This window comes from Ranitomeya imitator, chromosome 1 (assembly GCF_032444005.1).
Source record: "Ranitomeya imitator isolate aRanImi1 chromosome 1, aRanImi1.pri, whole genome shotgun sequence".
In the NCBI taxonomy this organism is placed as follows: Eukaryota; Metazoa; Chordata; class Amphibia; order Anura; family Dendrobatidae; genus Ranitomeya; species Ranitomeya imitator.
Window position 1 is genome coordinate 646,351,300 of NC_091282.1, and position 26,371 is coordinate 646,377,670.

A 26,371-nucleotide genomic window follows, 5' to 3' on the forward strand; every position below is an offset into this window, starting at 1 on the left:
ATAATTAAAATTAGGACTTTGCTAACAGTTGCTTGCTTTTGTCTAAAATACAAAGGAAATGTGTCATCTGCAACTTTAGGCCTTTTAGAGATCATTTCATCTTCAACTTGCTTAACTGTTCACAATAAACATAATTTTGACCAGGGGTGCCCAAACTTTTACATGCCACTGTATGTATTTATACACTGCTCAAAAAAATAAAGGGAACATCTAAACAACAGAATATAACTCAGAGTAAATCAAACTTCTGTGAAATCAAACTGTCCACTTCAGAAGCAATTTGACAATAAATTTCACATGCTGTTGTGCAAATAGAACAGATGGAAATGATTGGCAATTATCAAGACACACTCAATAAAGGAATGGTTCTGCAGGTGGGGATCACAGACCACATCTCAGTACCAATGCTTCCTGGCTGATGTTTTGGTCACTTTTGAATGTTGGTTGTGCTTTCACACTCGTGGTAGCATGAGACGGACTCTACAACCCACACAAGTGGCTCAGGTAGTGTAGCTCATCCAGGATGGCACAACAATGCAAGCTGTGGCAAGAAGGTTTGCTGTGTCTGTCAGCGTAGTGTCCAGAGGCTGGAGGCACTACCAGGAGACAGGCCAGTACACCAGGAGATGTGGAGGGGGCCATAGGAGGGCAATAACCCAGCAGCAGGACTGCTGCCTCAGCCTTTGTGCAAGGAGGAACAGGAGAAGCACTGCCAGAGCCCTGAAAAAATGACCTCCAGCAGGCCACAAATGTGCATGTGTCTGCACAAACGGTTCGAATCCGACTCCATGAGGATAGTCTGAGTGCCTGAAGTCCATAGATGGGGGTTGTGCTCACAGCCCAACACTGTGCAGGATGCTTGGCATTTGCCACAGAACACCAGGATTAGCAAATTTGCCACTGCGCCCTGTGCTCTTCACAGATGAAAGCAGGTTCACACGGAGCACATGTGACAGACGTGACAGAGTCTGGAGACGCAGTGGAAAGCAATCTGCTGCCTGCAACATCCTTCAGCATGACCAGTTTGGCACTGGGTCAGTAATAGTGTGGGGTAGCATTTTTTGGAGGGCCGCACAGCCCTCCATGTGCTCGCCAGAGGTAGCCTGACTGCCATTAGGTACCGAGATGAGATCCTCAGGCCCCTTGTGAGACCATATGCTGGTGCGGTTGGCCCTGGATTCCTCCTAATGCAGGACAATGCCAGACCTCATGTGGCTGGAGTGTGTCAGCAGTTCCTGCAAGATGAAGGCATTGAAGCTATTGACTGGCCCGCCCGTTCCCAGAACTAAATCCGATTGAACACATCTGGGACATCATATCTTGTACCATCTACCAACGTCACATTGCACCACAGACTGTCCAGGAGTTGGCAGATGCTTTAGTCCAGGTCTTGGAGGAGATCCCTCAGGAGACCATCCGCCGGCTCTTCAGGAGCATGCCCAGGCTGTGTAAGGAGATCATACAGGCACGTGGAGACCACACACACTACTGAGCATCATTTTCTTGTCTTGAGGCAATTCCACTGAAGTTGGGTCAGCCTGTAACTTCATTTTGCACTTTGATTTTGAGCATCATTTCAACCCCAGACCTCCGTGGGATATTAGTTGTGATTTACATTGATCATTTTTAGGTTTTATTGTTCTCAACACATTCCACTATGTAATGAATAAAGATTTACAACTGGAATATCTCATTCAGTGATATGTAGGATGTGGGATTTTAGTGTTCCCTTTATTTTTTTAAGCAGTGTATATATATATATATATATATATATATATATATATATATATATATATATATATATATACAGTATATATAAATGCATTAAAAAGTTAATTTTAGATATAATTAACTTAATGCACTTTCTTTGTTGTGGCAAAACATTCCCTTTTAGTTTCATGTGAATTTTTTTAGAAAACAATAATAATTTTCAGGTTTTTTTTCAAGAATTTTTGTTACAAGGCATGTCATAAAGTGTAAAACTTAAAAGAAAATGTGATGCAGAGAATAAACAAAGGATGAAAATGTAAAAAAAAGACTATTTAAAAAAATGTATAATAGTAAAAAAACATAAAAAAAAATATTATTTTGTTCAATACAAAATATTTGATTATTTTAATTTTTACATTTTCTTGTTTTTAATTTTTTTTTAAATTGCTGTCCGATTTTTGACACTGTTTTGTCAGGTGTTACACCTCATCTCGAGAGTCATAAGTGACAGTGAAAAGTGATTCCAGTCAGATGTCTTGTTTGCTGAAATCAATGCTTACAGCAAAATACAATCTCTCGGCAGCTGGGTACAGCGGGGACTCAGTGTGGGGACTGACAGCGAGCACTCATTTTTACTCCCCTGTGGACAATCATTGACCTGACAAGAGCTGAAATGTATCCATCCACACTACCCAGGGCTGCGTGGAAATCTGCCTGCAAATCGAGGCACATGCCGAGGATTTTTTTTTACACTTGTTTGGATCTGTCGTCATTTATTTGAAAGAACGTGGAAAAAACCCACAAAAGCATAAACAAAAATATATTAAAAAAAGGAAAAATTTGATAAAACTTGAAATTGGTCAGTTGACTTGGATTAAAATTGAAGTATTGGTAAAAGTAACATTTTACTACACCTTACTAACGAATCAGATATTCTCCTCCATAAAAAGTATCATATTCACAATTTGTTTTTTAAATTACTAAAAATATTCTTGCATAAGTATTCAGTGGTATAGAAGATCCCATGATAGTACACATAGATTGGAAATTCTGGCATCTATCAAGAGGTCATTGTATTGTTTTGGATCCAACACAAGCAGTCGTGTGTTTTGATGAACCCAACTCTTCGCCCTTTAACCTTCTTCTTCCTTGGGTTGTTGACAACTCTTTTGTCTTCTGTGTCGTCACAGAAAAACACATGTGCTTTGGGGTCTCATTTAACCTAATGGTTTTTCTGTCTTCTTTCAACAGTAACCTGTCATCAAATTCACTGGTGTCCCTGTCTTGGAGGACATTTCATGGTCTCCCTCTACAAGAGCTGTAGGTCAACCGTTTTTCTTACCAAAATTACTACTGTCTTTGAAGCCTTTTGTTTGTGATCTAAAGGGTAATGTTTTTCCTTGAAATACATGAGGAATTTAAGAACTCTCCTCTCAAAAAAAAAAAATAATGTTGTCTCCAGTGCCATCTATGGGTGACTATCCTGTAAGACATATAACCCCTTTAAAGATCCATGAAACATGACCCAGGTTATCGGCCAAATTGGAGACACCCATCTGTAGACAACATGTTTTCATTGTTGTTGCTGCTCGGTAGCACATACTAATAGTAATTACTATTTCGAGACAGCATTTTACAATACATGTATATGCCAAAGTGATATTCAAAAGGGACACAAGTGTTTTAAAGATAAAAAAATAAATTGGTGACCCTCCACATGTCTAGCTTACCTGGTTATTACTGGTCTCAACTTTCTGGTCTTGTCTTGACACATTAAAAATAAATGAAAATGCCCACTTGGCCACTCACTGGCTAAGTGTGGGTTAGTGATTGGCTAAGTGGTAAAGTTAAGAAATAATATTTACAAAACCATGATCTAATGAAGGCCATGGTTTGCCTCTTCTGATTAGTAAACCCAGTGCAATGTCATCTTTATGGTGCAACACACTTAAGACGGCCCATTAAGAGATGGAGGTTTGTAAGGCTCTTGTCTAGTTACTATGGACTACCAAGGTCAACTCTACTAAACTGCCACGTCAGGTGTATAAAGAACCAAGGAGTAGAGACCAGATGGACCATATGAGAGGGAGTATTATTACTTAATTATTTTTTTATCCAGCTAGATTCCTTTTAAGAATAATTTGTAGCCCTTTTTATGACTTCTCCAAAATAAGAATCTATACAATTCATGATGCTGGTATGAAGAAGTAATTGTCTTCTGTCTGAACCACCATGGGCACCAGGAAATAGAATTCAACCATGATCTTTCAAGATATAAGCTCACAACCTGTTATGTTGAAGGAATGCATAACTAGATACAGTACATAGGTGTCCTTCCTGAGTTTTCCTTTTTAGATTTTTAGATTTATATATCCCAAGATGACCACCCCTTTTCATGATACTCTGTCAGGAGATGTTTATGCTTTTTGTGTCTATGTCAAGCTAATCACAGGCTGTGACATGAATTGCAGCCTGTCAATGGTTTTGTGAGCATATTGTGACAATATATTAAATACAGTTAGGTCCATATATATTTGGACAGAGACAACATTTTTCTAATTTTGGTTAAAGACATTACCACAATGAGTTTTAAACAAAACAATTCACATGCAGTTGAAGTTCAGACTTTCAGCTTTCATTTGAGGGTATCCACATTAAAATTGGATGAAGGGTTTAGGAGTTTCATCTCCTTAACATGTGCCACCCTGTTTTTAAAGGGACCAAAAGTAATTGGACAATTGACTCCAAGGCTATTTCATGGACAGGTGTGGGCAATCCCTTCGTTATGTCATTATCAATTGAGCAGATAAAAGGCCTGGAGTTGATTTGAGGTGTGGTGCTTGCATTTGAAAGTTGTTGATGTGAAGTAAACATGCGGTCAAAGGAGCACTCCATGAAGGTGAAACAATCCATCCTTAAGCTGCGAAAACAGAAAAAACCCATCCGAGAAATTGCTACAATATTAGGAGTGGCAAAATCTACAGTTTGTTACATCCTGAAAAAGAAAGAAAGCACTGGTGAACTCATCAATGCAAAAAGACCTGGGCGCCCACGGAAGAAGTGGTGGATGATCGCAGAATAATCTCCATGATGAAGAGAAACCTGTGACGCCCAAGAGACCGGGGTACCCAGCACCGGACCAATGGGGTCTGTCTGTTGAGGGGGATGTCACGGGTGGCTTGACCCGGTGCTGTGGCCTCAGGCAATGCACAGTGTAAAGGGTATCGTGAGGGAACAGGCACTTACTTGATCAGCAGCAGGTTCTCCCAGCGGTGATGATCCCAATCCTGGATAGATGGCTATTGTCCAAATGAAAGACTGAGGCACTGAAACGTTTAACCAGTTTACTTTAACAAAAAAGGATTTACAACCAGTCCTGTCACCGGAGTCTGTATGGGAACTCTGAGTTACTTTGACCCTGCCGGGGTCTTCGCCTCTTATTGTACGCAATATCTGTGTGGCCCTGCTGCTGTATGTGAACTGGCTGCCGGCCCAATCTGTCCCCTCCGGGTCCTGGTTCGACGGGCGACCCGAGTCCTTTTATCGGCTTACCCCCTTCAGGAGTACCGCTGAACTCTGTGTCTGTTGCTGCGTCCGACCCTAGTGAAGCTGATATCACCTCACGTTTTTCCGGTTGCTGTATTATATGTAATGAATACAGCCACGGATCCGGTATCCGTCTTTGCGCCTGTTCTGGGTAGTGATTAATGCTACCCGGTTCTCACAATGTCCTTTTTCTCTATCCCTCTTCTCCTCAGGCCGGTGATTTAGGCCTGGTAACAGTCACAGGGCTGTTAGAGATTCAACTGTATGACCTCTCACTTTCAGCTCCTTAGCCCAACTGCCAGTTCTTCTCTCAGACCAGAATGGATCAAGGGGAGTCTCTGGAGCTCCCCCTTCTGGCCGGAGGTGGTAGTGCAGTCTTGCTATTTTAGTATTTGCATTTACTGTCAGTAACTATTTTTGTGGCAAATACCCCTAGGGGTGCCACATTCCCCCTTAGTTAAGAACAGTACTCCGGGACTGTGGGACAATAACATTTTGAAATAACAATTAATATGTACAGAGTCTTAAAAATGAAAAGTTACAAAAACCACTCGAGGAAACAAAAATATAGTTCTGTACAAAGTCACTTCAAATAGCGTCCATTAATACAGTTCTATCCTTGAAGGTACTAGGAAAGGCACTGCACTTTGTGTCCAGGAATTTAGCTCCATTTTTCCAACGGAGTTATCAATATAAAGTCTAAAGAAAGTTCAAAAAGAGCGAGGAGCAAAGTTCAAAAAGCAGTCTTTCCGGAGCTTTGATTTAGTGCCTCCGGGCTGATAAAAAGTTCAAGAATATGCAAGAAGTTCATACAGACAAGTCTCTGTAGGCACTGGGCTTAAACGTTGCAGACTGATAACAATGACTATACTACATTTTCTGTTTAACTATATACGGCATAACATATATACAATTCACATTATGAGCTTTATAGTTGGTAATCTGCATACCTGGCCGGTAATTGACCCTGGGTACTACGCTGTGATCTACGTAATAGCGGTGTCTCTTCATGTGGTGTACTACTGTCTACTGCGGATGTAGTATCTGCCCGCTCTGCTAAAGATAATTCCACGACTATGGAGTTGGCAAGTCCACCGTGAATGGGATTACTCTGACCAGGAATCTGTTCTTCCTGGCCTGGAACCTCCTGTAGTACGGGGTCAGCCTCTTCCTGTCTTGGGACTTCTGGTATTGGGTTTGGTGTTGGGTAAAAGGCCACCATGGGAACCACTACTGCACCATGGTATGTTAGTAGGGTTTTGGGAAAGTCTCCTATACAGGTGTGATACACTTCCTCTTCTTTTTCCTTTACTGGTTGAACCTGTATGGGTTGAATAACTTCTGGTTCTGGCTGGACAACGTCTGGCTCTTTCAATGCTTCCGGACATAATTTAAGATTGTCTCTTGACACTAGTACAGATGTTAAGCCTCCGTTTTTGCTAATGAGACACATTTTAGGATTATCCACTCTTGTTGGTAAAACTGTGTAGGGTACGGCTTCCCACTGATTGTCCAGTTTATTGGTTCGACGATTTCTCTTGAGCACTTGGTCACCTGGTCTTAATGGGGTCGCTAGAGCATTCTGGTTGAAAGTTCGCTCTTGTCTTTCTCTAGTTTGCTGAAGGCTTCTTTCCACACTCTCTTGCACTTGGCGATACTGCTTTTGCCGTATGATATCCCAATTGGAGTCTTGGACTTCTGCGTCTGGTTTCAGAATTCCCATTTCTAGATCGATTGGTAATTGGCCGGGTCTTGCACGCATAAGGTAAGCTGGGGTGCAATTGGTGGAACTCACCGGGACATGATTATACAGATCCACCAAGTCAGGCAATTTCTCTGGCCATTGATTCCTTTCTGCCTCAGGTAAAGTCTTTAGTAGTTCTATTACAATATGGTTCATCTTCTCGCATAAGCCGTTTGTTTGTGGATGATAGGCCGTCGTCCGGATCTTTTTGCAACCATACATATTACAGAATTCTCTGAAGATCTCTGATTCAAAGGCTGTACCTTGGTCGGTGAGAACCTGTTCCGGATATCCATGGGGTCTACAAAAGTACGTTTGGAACGCTTTGGCTGCTGTTTTTGCTGTCAGATCTTTTACGGGTACTACTACCAAGAAGCGTGAATAATGGTCCACGATGGTCAAGGCATAGACATAGCCAGACCGGCTTGGTGTCAACTTCACGTGGTCCATGGCTACAAGTTCAAGTGGTTGTTTGGTGATTATGGGCTGCAGTGGTGCTCTTTGGTTCTTTTGATCGTTTCTTCTGAGGTTGCACGGGCCACAATTTCTGCACCACTGTTCGATTGATTTTCTCATCCCGACCCAATAAAATCTTTATCTTAGAAGTACTTCTAACTTTTTCCAACCGAAGTGACCAGCACCATTATGGTAAGCTTCGAGGACCATCTTGACATCTTGTTTAGGCACGATAATCTGCCAAACCAATTCATGTGTTTTCGGATTGGTGTACCTTCTACAGAGCTTCCCTTGATACAGGAACATTTTGCCTCTCTCTTTCCAGAGTTGATGCGTCTCTTCTGGGGCATCCTCATCGGGATATGCACTTTGCTCAGTTAACAGTTCCTTCACCAACTTCACAGCCGGATTGCTGTCTTGGGTGTCAGCCCATCTATGGTGTGCTAACGGATTTAAATTCACCTCTTGTTGTTTCTGATAGGTACTTGACTGATGATGTTTTGCCTTGGGATGATGGAAGGCTGGTAGTTCAATTTCTTCAAGCTCCCCCATTTCTTCTTCTACATCTCTCAAGTGTGGCATCCGGGATAGGGCATCGGCATTTCCATTCTTGCGACCTGCTCGATACTTGATCTTGAAGTTGTAATTAGATAACCGGGCTATCCATCGCTGTTCTAACGCACCTAATTTGGCTGTGTCCAGGTGGGTCAACGGATTGTTGTCAGTATAGACAATAAATTCTGCAGCGGCCAGATAGTGTTTGAAACGTTCAGTCACAGCCCAAACTACTGCCAGTAGTTCCAATTTGAAGGAGCTGTAATTTTCTGAATTTCTTTCAGTAGGCCGGAGCTTTCTACTTGCAAAGGCGATGACTTTCTCCCGACCTTCTTGCTTTTGTGACAGCACCGCTCCTAGTCCCACATTACTGGCATCGGTGTAGAGGATGAAAGGTTGATGGTAATCTGGGTATGCCAGAACCTCTTCTCCGGTTAGTGCCTTCTTTAGTTGTTCAAAGGAGTCTTTCCTTTCGTCGTTCCACTGAAAAGGAGGGTTTCGGTTTGAAGGTTTCTTCGTCTGCCCTACCAAGGTGTCTTGCAAGGGTGCTGCCAACTTGGTAAATCCTTTTATAAATCTGCGATAGTAACCCACCAATCCCAGGAATTGTCTCACTTCTTTTGCGCTGGTAGGTCTTGGCCAATCCCTTATGGCGCTTATTTTCTCGGGATCTGGTGCTACTCCCTCCGAACTCACGATGTGTCCCAGGTACTGTACCTTTGGCTTGAGAAGGTGACATTTGGATGGCTTGACTTTCATGCCATACCTGGATAAGGCTTCGAACACTTCTGCCAGGTCTATTAAGTGTTGTTCGTAAGTCTTTGAGTAGACGATCACATCATCTAGGTACAGGAGGACGGTCTCAAAGTTCTTGTGTCCGAGGCAGCATTCCATCAGCCGCTGGAAGGTACCGGATGCGTTGCAGAGTCCGAACGGCATGCGATTAAATTCACATAGACCCATTGGTGTGGTGAATGCCGTCTTTTCCTTATCTCGCTCAGCCACAGGGACTTGCCAATACCCGCTTGTTAAGTCTAAGGTGGAAAAATAATTAGCAGATTTCAAAGCAGTTAAGGACTCTTCTATCCTAGGCAAGGGGTAGGCGTCTTTATGGGTGATGTTATTAATCTTCCGGTAGTCTACGCACATTCTCATGGTTCCGTCCTTTTTTTTGACAATCACTAGAGGGGCCGCCCAGGGGCTACAGCTGTCTCTTATTACCCCGGCCTGTTTCATCTCCCTCAGCATATCTTTTGCACATTGATAGTGAGCGGGCGGTATGGGTCTATATCTTTCTTTTATTGGGGGATGGTCACTGGTGGGGATTGTGTGTTCTACCCCTTCTATCCGTCCGAAGTCCAATGGGTGTTTACTGAAGACTTGTTCATATTCCGTCACTAGCCTATACACCCCTTGTTTTTGATGGGTAGGTGTTGAATTTATGCCCACGTGTAGCTGTTGGCACCAATCCTCCATTTCTCCATCTGAGCCATTGCCTTCCACCTGACAGGTTGGTTCTAAGGGCTCAATGGTTGTGATGGCATTGTTGTCAACAGTATATAGCTTTGCCATTGTAGCATACCTTGGCAAAGTGACCTCTTCCTCTCCACAGTTCAAAAGTCGTACCGGCACTCGTCCCCGGTGTACCTCGACTATCCCTCGTGCTGTGAGTATAGTGGGCCTGCTGTCGGTGTACACTGGTTCTATTAAGGCTTGATAATCTCGTCCCTTAGTACCAATGGCTGCTCTACACCATACCAGCATTTCTGTTTTTGGTGGGATTACAATAGATGTTGGATCACTTACCCTCACACTGCCGATTTCTCCACCTGCAACTTCTACCTGTTGCCTTAACATCAATACTTTTATTTCCCTCCGGAGAACTCTCTGCTGGCAGGATTGGGCAGTTTCAGCAATTTGCTGTAAGACAGAAATGACTTCGGAAAAGCAGTTCTCTAACACATTCATTCCTATCAATACAGTTGGTTCACAGTTCCGCCGGTCAACATCAACAACAATTATACCCTGTTTCTTCAATTCTACTTTACCAATCTTTATGGTCATCTCCCTGAATCCTAGTTTCGGTACCAACTTACCATTACTGGCCCATATATCTAGTTCAACATCAGAGGGCCCTTTATCAATATCTGCATCAGCCCAGTACCTCTTATAAAGGATATACGGTATAGATGAAATCTGGGAACCTGTGTCCAGCAAAGCGTTGAGGGGCATTCCGTCCAGCACGATAGGGATAATGGGTCGTCCTCCGATGTACCTGTCGTGCCAGGGTGTTGGGCCTTGAAAGTTCATTCCTGCGAAGCGGCCCGCATTCCCAGGGGATTCCCGTTTAAATCACAATCTCGTGCAAAGTGGCCTGGCTGCTGGCAACGGCGGCAAATGGGCTGTCCATCCGGTTGGTAGCGGTCGCGGGGTCGTCCTCTCCATGTCGGGTATCTCCGGGGTCTCATCCATGGAACACCTTCTCTACGGTTTGACAACTCCATCTTGGGTCCTCTCATCTCCTGCATGGTTTTAGCCATTGAAGCAACAACATCAGTTAAAGAGTCAAGCTTTTGTTGAAGAGCCTCATTAGTACTGGGCCCCAGGGGCTTAGCAATGGCCCCGGACATAGCTGATGTCACTGGTACTCCATGTTGTTGAGGAGCCTCTGCCATGAGTTGCGCAGGATCCTGATCCCGAGGTGCCTCTGCCAGCTGGAGACGTATAACGCTCTCCTTTAATTGGGCAAATGTCAATTCAGGGTTCTTAAAAACAAGCATGCTCACATGCCCCCGGTGAGAAGGGGTGTAGAGTCCCTCAATAAATTGATCTCTTAGCAGTTTATCCGCTCCGGTGTTAAAAATGGGTTCAGCCAGTGTAAGTGATTTAAGGGCTTCCTGCAGGTTTAAGGCAAAGTCTCTCACGCCCTCATTAACTTTTTGTTTGCAATTAAAGAATCGTACTTTAGCTTTGCTGCTGGCAGTGGTTTCAAATGTAGCTTTTAATCCAGCAAATATGCGTTCAACAGTGCCTTTTAGATCAGCTGCCCATGCTGTGACTTCTCGCTTAGCATGGCCACTTAACTGCATCATCAGGAGACTAACACGCTGAACTTCACCCACAGGGAACATGTCAAAATGGGCCAGCATCTTTTCTCTGAAATCGTCAAGGGTATTAGGCTCACCTTCATACATTGGAAGCCATGGGCCACCCGGGGTATATGGCATCAGCACCGGCATGATGGGCGCCACTCCTTGCACCGCTGCGCTACCGGACTCTCTATCAACACTCTCCGTGCTGTGACATACTGTGCCCCCTTAGTTAATCCGGACCCTTCCGGTCCTCCGCTTCCGTCGGGATAGTGTAGATTCGTTCCGCTGTGCAGCAGGATCGATTTTCCCCTTGCTCTGATGTCAGAGCGCTCAGCTTGGTGCCGCCCACAATGACACGCCCCCTGCTGCTCCCACCCACCGCGCTCTGTAATGGCGGATTCTGAAGTTTTTCAGTTAGACTGGGGCTCAGGTGATGGCGTAGCTCAATTAACAGTCTCGTGCCTAACGGTTATGAAGTGATTACCTCAGGGGATGGCGGCCATCTTTACTCCATTATAACCAATGGGGAAAAGTCACTTTCAATAGTTTTCAATGGAGAATGGATTTTTCTTTAATAAAGTCAATTTTCAAGATTTTTCATCCAAGTTTTCACAGTTTTGGGCTCCAATCACGGCACACAATACCCGGTATACGGGCTGGCTAGATCCTGTTCGTGACGCCAATTGTGACGCCCAAGAGACCGGGGTACCCAGCACCGGACCAATGGGGTCTGTCTGTTGAGGGGGATGTCACGGGTGGCTTGACCCGGTGCTGTGGCCTCAGGCAATGCACAGTGTAAAGGGTATCGTGAGGGAACAGGCACTTACTTGATCAGCAGCAGGTTCTCCCAGCGGTGATGATCCCAATCCTGGATAGATGGCTATTGTCCAAATGAAAGACTGAGGCACTGAAACGTTTAACCAGTTTACTTTAACAAAAAAGGATTTACAACCAGTCCTGTCACCGGAGTCTGTATGGGAACTCTGAGTTACTTTGACCCTGCCGGGGTCTTCGCCTCTTATTGTACGCAATATCTGTGTGGCCCTGCTGCTGTATGTGAACTGGCTGCCGGCCCAATCTGTCCCCTCCGGGTCCTGGTTCGACGGGCGACCCGAGTCCTTTTATCGGCTTACCCCCTTCAGGAGTACCGCTGAACTCTGTGTCTGTTGCTGCGTCCGACCCTAGTGAAGCTGATATCACCTCACGTTTTTCCGGTTGCTGTATTATATGTAATGAATACAGCCACGGATCCGGTATCCGTCTTTGCGCCTGTTCTGGGTAGTGATTAATGCTACCCGGTTCTCACAATGTCCTTTTTCTCTATCCCTCTTCTCCTCAGGCCGGTGATTTAGGCCTGGTAACAGTCACAGGGCTGTTAGAGATTCAACTGTATGACCTCTCACTTTCAGCTCCTTAGCCCAACTGCCAGTTCTTCTCTCAGACCAGAATGGATCAAGGGGAGTCTCTGGAGCTCCCCCTTCTGGCCGGAGGTGGTAGTGCAGTCTTGCTATTTTAGTATTTGCATTTACTGTCAGTAACTATTTTTGTGGCAAATACCCCTAGGGGTGCCACAAACCCTTTCACAGCAGCCAACCAAGTGAACAACACTCTCCAGGAGGCAGGCGTATCAATATCCAAATCTACCATAAAGAGAAGACTCCATGAAGGTAAATACAGAGGGTTCACTGCTCAGTGCAAGCCACTCATAAGCATCAAGAATAAAAAGGCTAGACTGGACTTTGCTAAAAAACATCTAAAAAAGCCAGCACAGTTCTGGAAGAACATTCTTTGGACAGATGAAACCAAGATCAACCTCTACCAGAATGATGGAAAGAGAAAAGAATGGGCAAGGCGTGGTACAGCTCATGATCCAGAGCATACCACATCATCTGTAAAACACAGCCGAGGCAGTGTGATGGCTTGGGCATGCGTGGCTGTCAGTGGCACTGGGTCACTAGTGTTTATTGATGATGTGACACAGGACAGAAGCAGCGGAATGAAGTCTGAGGTATTCAGAGACATATTTTGTGCTCAGATCCAGCCAAATGCAGCAAAACTGATTGGTCGTCGTTTCATACTATAGATGGACAATGACCCAAAACATAAAGCCAAAGCAACCCAGAAGTTTATTAAAGCAAAGAAGTGGACTATTCTTGAATGGCCAAGTCAGTCACCTGATCTCAACCCAATTGAGCATTCATTTCACTTGTTAAAGACTAAACTTCAGACAGAAAGGCCCACAAACAAACAGCAACTGAAAACCACCGCAGTGAAGGCCTGGCAGAGCATCTAAAAGGAGGAAACACAGCATCTGGTGATGGCCATGAGTTCAAGACTTCAGGCAGTCATTGCCAACAAAGGATTTTCAACCAAGTACTAAAAATGAACATTTTATTTAAAATTATTGAATCTGTCCAATTACTATTGGTCCCTTTAAAAACAGGGTGGCACATGTTAAGGAGCTGAAACTCCTAAATCCTTCATCCAATTTTAATGTGGATACACTCAAATGAAAGCTGAAAGTCTGAACTTCAATTGAATCTGAATTGTTTTGTTTAAAATTCATTGTGGTAATGTCTATAAGCAAAATTAGATAAATGTTGTCTCTGTCCAAATATATATGGACCTAACTGTATGTATTGTTCTTAATGAAATTTGTGGAAAGGTAACGGTCGACACATCTGTAGTCACTAATGTTATCTTCTGAGAAGGTAAACCATTGTTAATGCCTTAATTTCAATGTTCCTCTGTTAGAGTTCTGACTGAAAACCCATTCCAGTGCTCCTGTGAAGTGCGGTGGATTCAGATTCGTAGAGAAGAAGGTTGGGCAGATCTTGGAAACCAATCATTAAGCTGCTGGAAATACGGGGTTGAGATTTTCATAGAAGATGACAACATCACTGACTGTGGTAGGCATGGGTTTCCCAAATAGAACATTGGATATGTTGACTAATGATAGATGGCAGCCAATTTTTATAATGTGTTGTATATTTTTTTCTTAGATCGGCCAGATGTCTTCATTTCAGAGCAAAATCTGACTGTTCTTCATGGAGACAACCTGACCCTTCAGTGTAATGTAGTTGGTCAGCCCATGCCAAAGGCGACGTGGATTTTACCAGATCTGAATGCACAGCATGAAACCACGGTATACATGGCAAATAATTTTTTATTCTTTCCAATGTATTAGTGACACTCCGGCCACTGATGTAGTGGATATTTTTTTTTTAGAAATGTAGCCGTGTTGAGAGACAACAAAAAATGTCATATTTTAATGTTTTAATGTTGTCTCTAGACTCATGGTTTGATATTCTTCACTTGTGAACATGATGTTGTCGTTTTCCACCATCTAAATCCTCTTGTGCACTCTTTTCAATGTTCTGCGGTAGCAATCTGAAGGTCCCGATGTTGAGATCTTTCTCCACCTTTTCAACATCTCATCTGGCTTCAACAAGCGTGATGTCAGCTGCTGGGCAGAGAACATGGCTGGTCCTTCCAAAAAGTCGGTCCAGATAGATGTCCATTGTAAGTTTACATTCAAACTATAATCTGCATGTATTTCTGACAAAACCTAGAACCTAGAAGTGCTTTGGTTAAGGCTATGTTCATACACGTAGAAATACTAATTCTCTTTCACTTTGATGAAAATCCTCACCACATAAAAGAAAAAACCCTCAACAAGTGAGCATAACCTTAGTTTGACTAATTTGAGAAATATTAACAGCTTGTTCCTTTAAATATCAATTAAGTGCTTATTTATTTTGAACCAACACGGTGGACAAGCTTCTTTGACACGACCTCCCAAAACTGCATCAAGAAGTTATTTTTTAGATGGCCTTAAAGAAAAATAGATAATGTTCATCTTTTGAGCCTTACTTTCTCAGGACTGGGGGTTAGGTAGGACCAGCCATCACCATGGCGGTCAGATCAGCAGTATGGGTGGCCTAGTCATGCATCTACCATACATATCGACCAGGAGATATTATACATGGTTGCAGAGCCACCATTATTGCACCATTGAAACCTTATGCCACCTTGGTCCTTTGGACAGAAGCTTTTTGACCATATAAAACCAGCTGGTAAAATTAAATGAGCCTTCTTGTGGATAACTGGTAATTATTTTGACTTTACAGTAGTGTCTGAGTTGGTTGACTACCTTATGGTGTCGATGGCTACTGTTCTCCCTTGTGGAGATAGCCAGTTGAAGTAGTGAGACTATTATTTGATCAATGCTTCCTGGGAAAAGGCTATGCAAAATAGCCCTCTTCCACGAGGAAGAAAGCTGAAGCTGTAGGACCAGTAGCCTCCCTATAAGTCAATGACTGACCCTTTAGGCTTCTCACTAGAAGTTTTACTAATAAGGAGCAAAAACACTGTCTACAGATGGGTGTACTTGTCTATTTTTAGCAGACTCTGGTTTGGCTAAATATTCTGAGGCTCCTTAAAGGGTCAGACATTGGATTGTAGGGTAGCTACCTCCACCAGGGCCATATATTGTCCCCTTGGAGATGAGCTAATTGTCACACCTTAAGCCAAAGAAAGATTAGACAATATAGTTCTAAGTAGCGACATGACGAATGGAAGAAAGTATCCATTCCTGGCAGACCCATCTCAGTCTGACTTATGGGAAGCAAAATCTCACTACCTGGAAAAAAACCCTACTAATTAATTCAGAGAACCAATACCCACACAAAACCTAATGGATTTACTGTAGGAAAAACTCCAAAGAAGGTATTTACTCTAACATCACCCTCTGATTGACCCTTTCTGGACCTGCACAATTCTCGCACAATGCTTAGGGAACTCATCCTTTCGAGAGCCATTTAGAAGTAGCTTAGGTTGTAGCTGTTATACTATCCTCTGTTGTAAGGGTGTGTAGATGCCAAGATGAAAGAATTGGGACATTTTTGATGACCTCGCTCTGAGACATCTCTATCTGGTCAAAATCATAGTTCTTCATGTTGGGTATGAAGGTTTCGTTGACATGGTCAATGTGTAGTTTAGAAAACATCTGTAGGTTGCAATCCCACTATATGTCCCCTGTCCTTAACTTTAGATTTTTTGGATTCACTTGGTGTTTTTATCTGTGAGATTTTGTAAGATCTTTTCTTCCATTTGACCATCCTCTTCTTTTTTTGGTTTCCCAGTCCCAGCAGTAATAATTGATTTGGGCGAAGTGATTCATCAACACCACTCCTGCATTCCCTATACAATAGATGGGAACCCTGCACCGGAGGTCAACTGGCAGCTAAATGGGGAGATTCTATTCATGAATGACTACATTTTCACAAAACCACTCGAATACAGAGAAAATGGGACCCTTATCCATGGCTGCTTGTACTTTAATAACCCAACGCACGGTAATAACGGAAATTACACGCTACTGGTGAGGAATCGGCTCGGAGAGGACAGCAAAAGTGTCTACAGTGTCTTCATGAATAATCCATTTGATTTTGACCCATTGGAGCCCATTCCAGGTGAGCAATAAGAGGAAGCCATGTTGGTCAGTTAGACATGCCATAAAAGTGTGATTGGTGGAGATCTTTATTCACTGTCCGGAGAGTTATCTTGTCACAAATGGTCGCTCTCCAAAGGAATGAATGGTGGACTGTAAAAATGGCTTAAAAGGGTATTTAAGTCTTCATTAAAAAGGGTGTTGTCCGATAGTTCTTGTAAATGCAAGCAATTTTGCAATTTACAGTTTTTTAAAATTCTTAGCCGTTTTTGAGATGTTCACACTTTCCTTTTGTTAATCCTAGTCAATCTTCAGCACAGTGCTTACAAACTAGACAACATCAGTGGTCGGTCTCCTAGGCAACGAGCTGTAAATAAGTGTTAATATCTCAACAACTAATGAAAATTGTAATAAGAAGTTAATTGCATAAATGCTTGTTTTTAGAAGCACTACAGTATCTGAAAAGACCCATGTATAAAAATGGAAAAAACCCTTTAAGATATTTAAGAGTAAGAAACGTTGACAGGTGTTAGTATTGCATAATTATTTAATTTGTGATGCATTTATCTTAAAGTAATGTTTATTCTTTTTCATTTTCAGTGTCGCTTTCTCCATCTGGTAAGTCTTTTTGTTCTATAGTCAGATCCATAAGTGTCCAACTGATTGATTCAGGGGTATTGCTGGGGCAGGCGACCAGGGCCAAAATATTCAAAGACAGGGCAAGGGCAGCAAATTAACTACAGGATTGGTCATAAATGGATGACTGCTACTGGGATCTCCACCAGTACAAAGAACGAGTGTCCATAGTTCCCTCATTGAGTCATTAGGATGTGACATCACTTACTGGTCAATAGTTGGATACATAATGGGACTGCTGATGATTGCTCCATCCTTTCAGCAACGTGGCGTCCCCTAAGGACACTAGGGGATCATTTCAAAATTAAAGGTTGTGTTTAATAAAGGAGAATCAACCTTGATGGACATCCCCTTTAAATTTTGAAAATATAAATTTATTTACCTCTTCAGGCCCAGGACCGGATATGTTCCTACTTTATATTATCAAGTCATTTCTGATTTCAGCTAATGCAATAAGAATAGAACAGATCGGCCCCTTCCTTACCCCAGCAATGCAATAACACAGTCTAGCTGATAGATCTGTCCTGCCTGGAGGCTACCGGGGCTACGGCAAGATAGTGCCTGCAGCGTTATACTGTGCTGGGATAAGTAATAGGCTATGGCTCCTCTGGATACCTGGCCCACGTTCTGACTGTAGCAGAGCAAGAAGAAGGTGTGGACTAAGGTTCAGTGACTCTACCAAAAGAATAGTGAGTGCAGCTCTGGAGTATAATACAGGATGTAATTCAGGATAAGTACAGGATCAGTAATGTAATGTATGTACACAGTGACTGCACCAGCAGAATAGTGAGTGCAGCTCTGGAGTATAATACAGGATGTAACTCAGGATCAGTACAGGATCAGTAATGTAATGTATGTACACAGTGACTGCACCTGCAGAATAGTGAGTGCAGCTCTGGAGTATAATACAGGATGTAATTCAGGATAAGTACAGGATCAGTAATGTAATGTATGTACACAGTGACTGCACCAGCAGAATAGTGAGTGCAGCTCTGGAGTATAATACAGGATGTAACTCAGGATCAGTTCAGGATTAGAAATGTAAGGTATGTACACAGTGACTGCACCAGCAGAATAGTGAGTGCAGCTCTGGAGTATAATATAGGATGTAACTCAGGATCAGTAATGTAATGTATGTACACAGTGACTGCACCAGCAGAATAGTGAGTGCAGCTCTGGAGTATAATACAGGATGTAATTCAGGATAAGTACAGGATCAGTAATGTAATGTATGTACACAGTGACTGCACCAGCAGAATAGTGAGTGCAGCTCTGGGGTATAATACAGGATGTAACTCAGGATCAGTAATGTAATGTATGTACACAGTGACTGCACCAGCAGAATAGTGAGTGCAGCTCTGGAGTATAATACAGGATGTAACTCAGGATCAGTACAGGATCAGTAATGTAATGTATGTACACAGTGACTGCACCTGCAGAATAGTGAGTGCAGCTCTGGAGTATAATACAGGATGTAATTCAGGATAAGTACAGGATCAGTAATGTAATGTATGTACACAGTGACTGAACCAGCAGAATAGAGAGTGCAGCTCTGGGGTATAATACAGGATGTAACTCAGGATCAGTAATGTAATGTATGTACACAGTGACTGCACCAGCAGAATAGTGAGTGCAGCTCTGGGGTATAATACAGGATGTAACTCAGGATCAGTACAGGATCAGTAATGCAATGTATGTACACAGTGACTGTGCCAGCAGAATAGTGAGTGCAGCTCTGGAGTATAATACAGAATGTAATTCAGGATAAGTACAGGATCAGTAATGTAATGTATGCACACAGTGACTGCACCAGCAGAATAGTGAGTGCAGCTCTGGAGTATAATACAGGATGTAACTCAGGATCAGTGCAGGGTCAGTAATATAATGTATGTACACAGTGACTGCACCAGCAGAATAATGAGTGCAGCTCTGGAGTATAATACAGGATGTAACTCAGGATCAGTAATGTATGTACACAATGACTGCACCAGCAGAATAGTGAGTGCAGCTCTGGGGTATAATGCAGGATGTAGCTCAGGATCAGTAATGTAATGTATGTCCACAGTGACTGCAGCAGCATAATAATGAGTGCAGCTCTGGAGTATAATACAGGATGTAACTCAGGATCAGTACAGGATCAGTAATGTTATGTATGTACACAGTGACTTCACCAGCAGAATAGTGAGTGCAGCTCTGGGGTATAATGCAGGATGTCACTCAGGATCAGTACAGGATCAGTAATGCAATGTATGTACACAGTGACTGTACCAGCAGAATAGTGAGTGCAGCTCTGGAGTATAATACAGGATGTAACTCAGGATAAGTACAGGATCAGTAATATAATGTATGTACACAGTGACTGCACCAGCAGAATAGTGAGTGCAGCATTGGGGTTTAATACAGGATGTAACTCAGGATCAGTAATGTAATGTATGTACACAGTGACTGCACCAGCAGAATAGTGAGTGCAGCTCTGGGGTATAATACAGGATGTAACTCAGGATAAGTACAGGATCAGTAATGTAATGTATGTACACAGTGACTTCACCAGCAGAACAGTGAGTGCAGCTCTGGGGTACAATACAGGATGTAATTCAGGATAAGTACAAGATCAGTAATGTAATGTATGTACACAGTGACTGCACCAGTAGAATAGTGAGTGCAGCTCTGGAGTATAATACAGGATGTAATTCAGGATCAGTACAGGATCAGTAATGTAATGTATGTACACAATGACTGCACCAGCAAAATAGTGAGTGCAGCTCTGGAGGATAATACAGGATGTAACTCAGTAATGTATGTACACAGTGACTCCACCAACAGAATAGTGAGCGAAGCTCTGGGGTATAATACAGGATGTAACTCAGGGTCAGTAATGTAATGTATGTACACAGTGACTGCACCAGCAGAATGGTGAGTGTAGCTCTGGGGTATAATACAGGATGTAACTCAGGATCAGTAATGTAATGTATGTACACAGTGACTGCACCAGCAGAATAGTGAGTGCAGCTCTGGGGTATAATACAGGATGTAACTCAGGATCAGTAATGCAATGTATGTACACAGTGACTGCACCAGCAGAATAGCGAGTGCAGCTCTGGAGTATAATACAGGATGTCACTCAGGATCAGTACAGGATCAGTAACGTAATGTATGTGGAGCGCCCCCAGACACAGCGCCACTAGTCACTCGGTACCGGTCCCTTCTCCTTCGGTTCTACGGTTGTCACGGTGACTGGACCCGGTCGTGACCCTGCTAAGGGCCGTCCAATGAAGGTGGTAGCACAGTCTGTCAGGGGTTCGTGACGCCACCTGTAGTGTTCGGTCAGGGTGACCGACGCTGCAGTGGGGTCCGCTGGGGTGATGGAATGGCAGCTGGATGGTGTACCTTCCCACAGGTGAAGTATGTCCCCAGGGCTTCCCAGTTAGGTGGATGGTGATGGTGTGAGGTGCAGACAATAACGAGGACACAGGGTTGCAATCTCTTTACCTTTTTACTGAAGGCTTCAATATACTCAGTCCAGAGCACGTTCAACCAGGCTATCAGAGACCGGCCGGTCCGATGGGCACATCCAGAGTTTCCATCACAGATGGAAATCGTTGCCTACCAATAGCGCCTGTGTGTTGTAGTCCTACCCTGCTGAGCATTCGGAATAGTCCTCACAACTGCTGCTCTCGTTCGTTCATTCTCTACAGCTTTCTCTCTCTCTCGTTCTTTGGTTCCAGATGTTGCTAGTTTCTAACGTCCCCCAGGTATATTTTGGCTAGGACGCCACCCGTTTGACGGGAAGGCTTGGAGGTCTTCCGGGACCCTAGAGACGCCCCTCTCCCAATGTTGCCCTCTATGTCTTCGTAGGTGTAGAAGGTAGACAGCCAACCTATGATTAACTGTCCAGCGGAATTTGAAGTAAGGCCTGAAGTCAGTTACTCCTACGGTGATCCGGCCACCGACTACGTGCCTCAGTAAGATGTTGCCTTCCTCTCTCGGCACGACTCTTACTGGCTCTCCTTTGTGCTGATCTCGTTTACACGGTTCCACAATATCCTTCCCTTCTTGTCTCTTAGGATACCGCCTCAAGGTGTGCAGGCGCGGTTCCGTTCCGTTCTGTTCTGTTTGCTAGGCACCTGCCAAGTTCCCACGCCTGACAGGGACCCCCCTGTGCCTTCTCCCTGCAACACCCCCTGCCACGGGATGTTGCCTGGTTCCAACCCAGTCAGCTTCTGCCTAACTTCCTCCCCAGCCCCTAGTTTTACCAGTGTGAGGAGTGGCCCAATAAATAAAGCCTTTTTCTCCCCCTAGTGGCCGGAGTGTGAAGTGTAATGTGTTCTGGTGATACCTGGTCAGGAGAACTCTTTAGTGCCATCAGACGTACCGCTGCTCCCCTTAGTGGCAGAGCGCTATACTGCAACGACCAGGTCTCTGGGGCGCTGCATATGCACACAGTGACTGGACCAGCAGAATAGTGATTGCAACTCTGGGGTATAATACAGGATGTAACTCAGGATCAGTACAGGATCAGTAATGTATGTACACAGTGACTGCACCAGCAGAATAGTGAGTGCAGCTCTGGAGTATAATACAGTATGTAACTCAGAATCAGTACAGGATCAGTAATGTAATGTATACACACAGTGACTGCACCAGCAGAATAGTGAGTGCAGCTCTGGAGTATAATACAGGATGTAACTCAGGATCAGTACAGGATCAGTAATGTATGTACACAGTGACTGCACCAGCAGAATAGTGAGTGCAGCTCTGGAGTATAATACAGGATGTAACTCAGGATCAGTACAGGATCAGTAATGTAATGTGGGTACACAGTGACTGTGCCAGCAGAATAGTGAGTGCAGCTCTGGAGTATAATACAGGATGTAATTCAGGATAAGTACAGGATCAGTAATGTAATGTATACACACAGTGACTGCACCAGCAGAATAGTGAGTGCAGCTCTGGAGTATAATACAGGATGTAACTCAGGATCAGTACAGGATCAGTAATGTATGTACACAGTGACTGCACCAGCAGAATAGTGAGTGCAGCTCTGGAGTATAATACAGGATGTAACTCAGGATCAGTACAGGATCAGTAATGTAATGTGGGTACACAGTGACTGTGCCAGCAGAATAGTGAGTGCAGCTCTGGAGTATAATACAGGATGTAATTCAGGATAAGTACAGGATCAGTAATGTAATGTATACACACAGTGACTGCACCAGCAGAATAGTGAGTGCAGCTCTGGAGTATAATACAGGATGTAACTCAGGATCAGTACAGGATCAGTAATATAATGTATGTACACAGTGACTGCACCAGCAGAATAGTGAGTGTAGCTCTGGAGTATAATACACTATGTAACTCAGGATCAGTAATGTAATGTATGTACGCAGTGACTCCACCAGCAGAATAGTGAGTGTAGCTCTGGGGTATAATACAGAATGTAACTCAGGATCAGTACAGGTTCAGTAATGTAATGTATGTACACAGGGACTGCATCAGCAGAATAGTGAGTGCAGCTCTGAGGTGTAATTCATATAAGGTTCACACTTGCGTTGTGCAGTCCGTTCAACAAATCCGTTAAACGGACTGCACTAATGCAAGTGACAACTTTGGCACTGCACTAGCGCAGATGGAGCATCTGCTAGCTCCATCTACGCTAGCAGTGCGCTACTAGTGACGGACCCGGAAACGCTGCAGCCCGCGTCTCAGGTCCGTCACTCAATGACGGCACATCGCTAGCGCACGCCTATTGTGGGCGTGCGCTAGTGATGCGTTCGCCATTGCAAGTAATGGCGGTGTTAACGGACTACGTTACACCGTGTTATACCGCTGTGTAACGTAGTCCGTTAAACGGGTTCACACAACGCAGTGTGAACCCAGCCTTATACAGGATGTAACTCAGGATCAGTAATGTAATCTATGTACACACAGGGCCAGTTTTACAGAAATTGGGGCCCCAAATACTCACATATTGCACCATTCCCCAGAAACATTTCTGCTGCATTTACATGCGCTGACTTCAGGCCGCTAAACGAGCGTGATCGACAATATTGAAGTCGTTCGACGCTTGTGTCCCTGTACATGTAATATTATCAGCAGCAGTTTACACCGGCAAAGTGCTGCCGAGAACAAGGATTTCTGTTGCGGCATAAACAATCCAATCTCCTGATGAATAGGCAGCATTATGCTCGTTTGATGGGCGATTGCCGATGTTCACACCTATGGACGCCTATCTGTGCTACCGATATTTATAAATGTGGATGCCAAACACAAGCAGTATGTGACAACATTATATACAGACAGTGCACAGACATATACACAGAGCACATACAGTACGTACAGGCACGTACATAAAGATACATGTATACAGAGCACCTACATACCGACACATGCATGGACAGAGCAAATACAGTGGAGAAAATAAGTATTTGATACACTTCCGATATTTGCAAGTTTTCCCACCTACAGAAAATGGAGAGGTCTGTAATTTTTATAGGTACACTTCAACTATGAGAGATAGTATCTAAAAAATAAAAAACAGAAAATCACATTGTATGATTTTTACATAATTAATTTGCATTTTATTGCATGAAATTCTGGTAAGTATTTGATGGCCAAGTTTGCACACACTGCAGCAGGGATTTTGGCCCCCTCCTCCATACAAATATTCTTCTTCTTCTCCAGATCTTTCAGGTTTCGGGGCTGTCGCTGGGAAACATTGAGTTTCAGCTCCCTCCAAAGATTTTGTTTTGGGTTCAGATCTGGAGACTGGCTAGGCCACTCCAGGACCACGAAATCCTTTTTACAGTGCCGCTCCTTAGTTGCCCTGCCTGTGTGTTTCGGGTCATTGTCATGCTGGAAGACCCAGCCACGACCCAACTTCAATGTTCTTACTGAGGGAAGGAGGTTGTTGGCCAAAATCTTGCGATATATGACTGCATCCTTCCACCCTTCAATATGATGTAGTCACCCTGCCCTCTTTGCAGAAAAGAACCCCCAAAGTATGATGTTTCCCCCACCATTCTTGGTTGGGACGGTGTTTTTGGGGTTGTACTCGTGCTTCTTCTTCCTGCATACACAGTGAGTGGAGTTGATACCAAAAAGTTCTATTTTGGTCTCATCTGACAACATGACCTTCTCCCATGCCTCCTCTGGATAATCCAGATGGTCATTGGTGAACTTCATACGGTCTGGACATGTGCTGGCGTGAGCAGGGGTCCCTGAGGAATCAGTTTCTCTCCAAAATGCGCATCGGGGTAGGCTGGTAGACCATGTGTGATCCTGTTGTCGCACTCTGCAAGGTATTTGTGCATACACTGATATAACTATGCAATATTGACTACGACGTATGGAACTCTTGCTATATTATTATTTTTTCTATTATGGGCACTATGAAATACAATTGTACTGTGTTATACTACTTGTTCATCCGTAGTGTGTTATAAAGGCCTCACATAGCCCTCCATGTTGTATAAAGGCTAACACATAGCCTTCCATATAATATACAGTTGCACTCAAAAGTTTACATACTCCAGCAGAATTTTTACTTTCTTGGCCTTTTTTCAGAGAATATGAATGATAACACCAAAACTTTTTCTCCACTCAAGGTCATTGGTTGGGTGAAGGCATTTATTGTCAAACTATTGTGTTTTCTGTTTTTAAATCATAATGACAACCCAAAACATCCAAATGACCCTGATCAAAAGTTTAAATATCTGGTGATTTTTTCCTGGTAACGTACACAAAAGTTGACACAAATGGGTTTGAATGGCTGCTAAAGGTAACATCCTCACCTGCGACCTGTTTGCTTGTAATCAGTGTACGTGCATAAAAACTGAGTGAGTTTCTGGGATCCAGACAGACGCTTGCATCTTACATGCAGCCACTGATGTTTCTGGATTGTGAGTCATGGGGAAAGCAAAAGAATTGTCAACAGATCTACGGGAAAAGGTTGTTGAACTGTATAAAACAGGAAAGGGATACAAAAACATATCCAAGGAATTGATAATGCCAGTTAGCAGCATTCAAGCTTTGATTAACAAATGGAAAATCAGGGGCTCTATAACAACAAAACCACGGTCATCCACAAATGCCAGGAAAATTGTCCGAGATGCAAAGAAAAACCCACAAATAACATCAGCTGAAATACTGGACTCTCTGAAAACTAGCGGTGTGGCTGTTTCAAGATGCACAATAAGGAGGCACTTGAAGAAAAATGGGCTGCATGGTCGAGTCACCAGAAGAAAGCCATTACTGCGCAAATACCACAAAGTATCTCGCCTACAATATACAGAACAGCACAGAGGCAAGCGTCAAAACTTCTATAACTTTTTGACCTCATCCATAAATGTTACATTAGGAAAGAGGTCAACAATGCCTATGATGAAAGGAACACCATTCCTACTGTAAAGTACAGAGGTAGATCACTGATGTTTTTGTAATGTGTAATGTACAAAGGCACAGGAAACTTTGTCAAAGTTGAATGCAGCACGTTCTCAGAAAATACTGGAGGCAAATTTGCACTCATCAGCCCAGAAGCTGAGCTTGGGATGTACTTGGACATTCCAACGGGACAACGATCCAAAACACAAGGCCAAGTCGACCTCTCATTAGCTACAGCAGAACAAAGTGAAGGTTCTGGAGTGGCCATCTCAGTCTCCTGACCTCAATATCATTGAGCCACTCTGGGGAGATTCATGCTAGACAGCCCTGGAATATACAGGAACTGGAGTTTTTTGCCAAAAAGAGTGGGCAACTTTGCCATCTGAGAAAATAAAGAACCTCATCCACAACTACCACAAAAGACTTCAAGCCGTCATTGATGTTAGAGGGGGCAATACACGGTATTAACCCCTTCCCGCTGCGGCCCTTTTTCGTTTTTGTGTTTTTGTTTTTCGCTTCCCTCCTTCCCAGAGCCATAACATTTTTATTTTTCCATCAATATGGTCATGTGAGTAGTGAAGTATATCGTGGCACAGCTGTGTTGGTGCTCAAGATAGGTTTCCCACAGCAGTTAGCTTATAGTAAGTAAATAACTTGGCACTCAACTTGTGAATAGTGGTGATATAAAGAAATAGATATTTATTACTTGAATAGCAGCCCAGCATAAACGTTTCGGTCAAACATTTAGACCTTCTTCAGTAAACCGACTGCTAATGTGATGGCAATAAATACCCGGGTAAA

General features: G+C 43.5%; 1 protein-coding gene across 1 annotated transcript in view; it reads left to right on the plus strand.

The window, feature by feature from the left end:
* Positions 1-26,371, plus strand: part of NTRK1 (neurotrophic receptor tyrosine kinase 1) — a 120,625-nt gene that overhangs the window by 52,644 nt on the left and 41,610 nt on the right. Inside the window, exons 4-9 of the mRNA XM_069728778.1 lie at positions 2,962-3,030; positions 13,858-14,012; positions 14,106-14,248; positions 14,490-14,625; positions 16,248-16,577; positions 17,156-17,173. Of these exons, the coding sequence (XP_069584879.1) occupies positions 2,962-3,030; positions 13,858-14,012; positions 14,106-14,248; positions 14,490-14,625; positions 16,248-16,577; positions 17,156-17,173 (851 nt within the window). The remainder of the gene's footprint in view (positions 1-2,961; positions 3,031-13,857; positions 14,013-14,105; positions 14,249-14,489; positions 14,626-16,247; positions 16,578-17,155; positions 17,174-26,371) is intronic.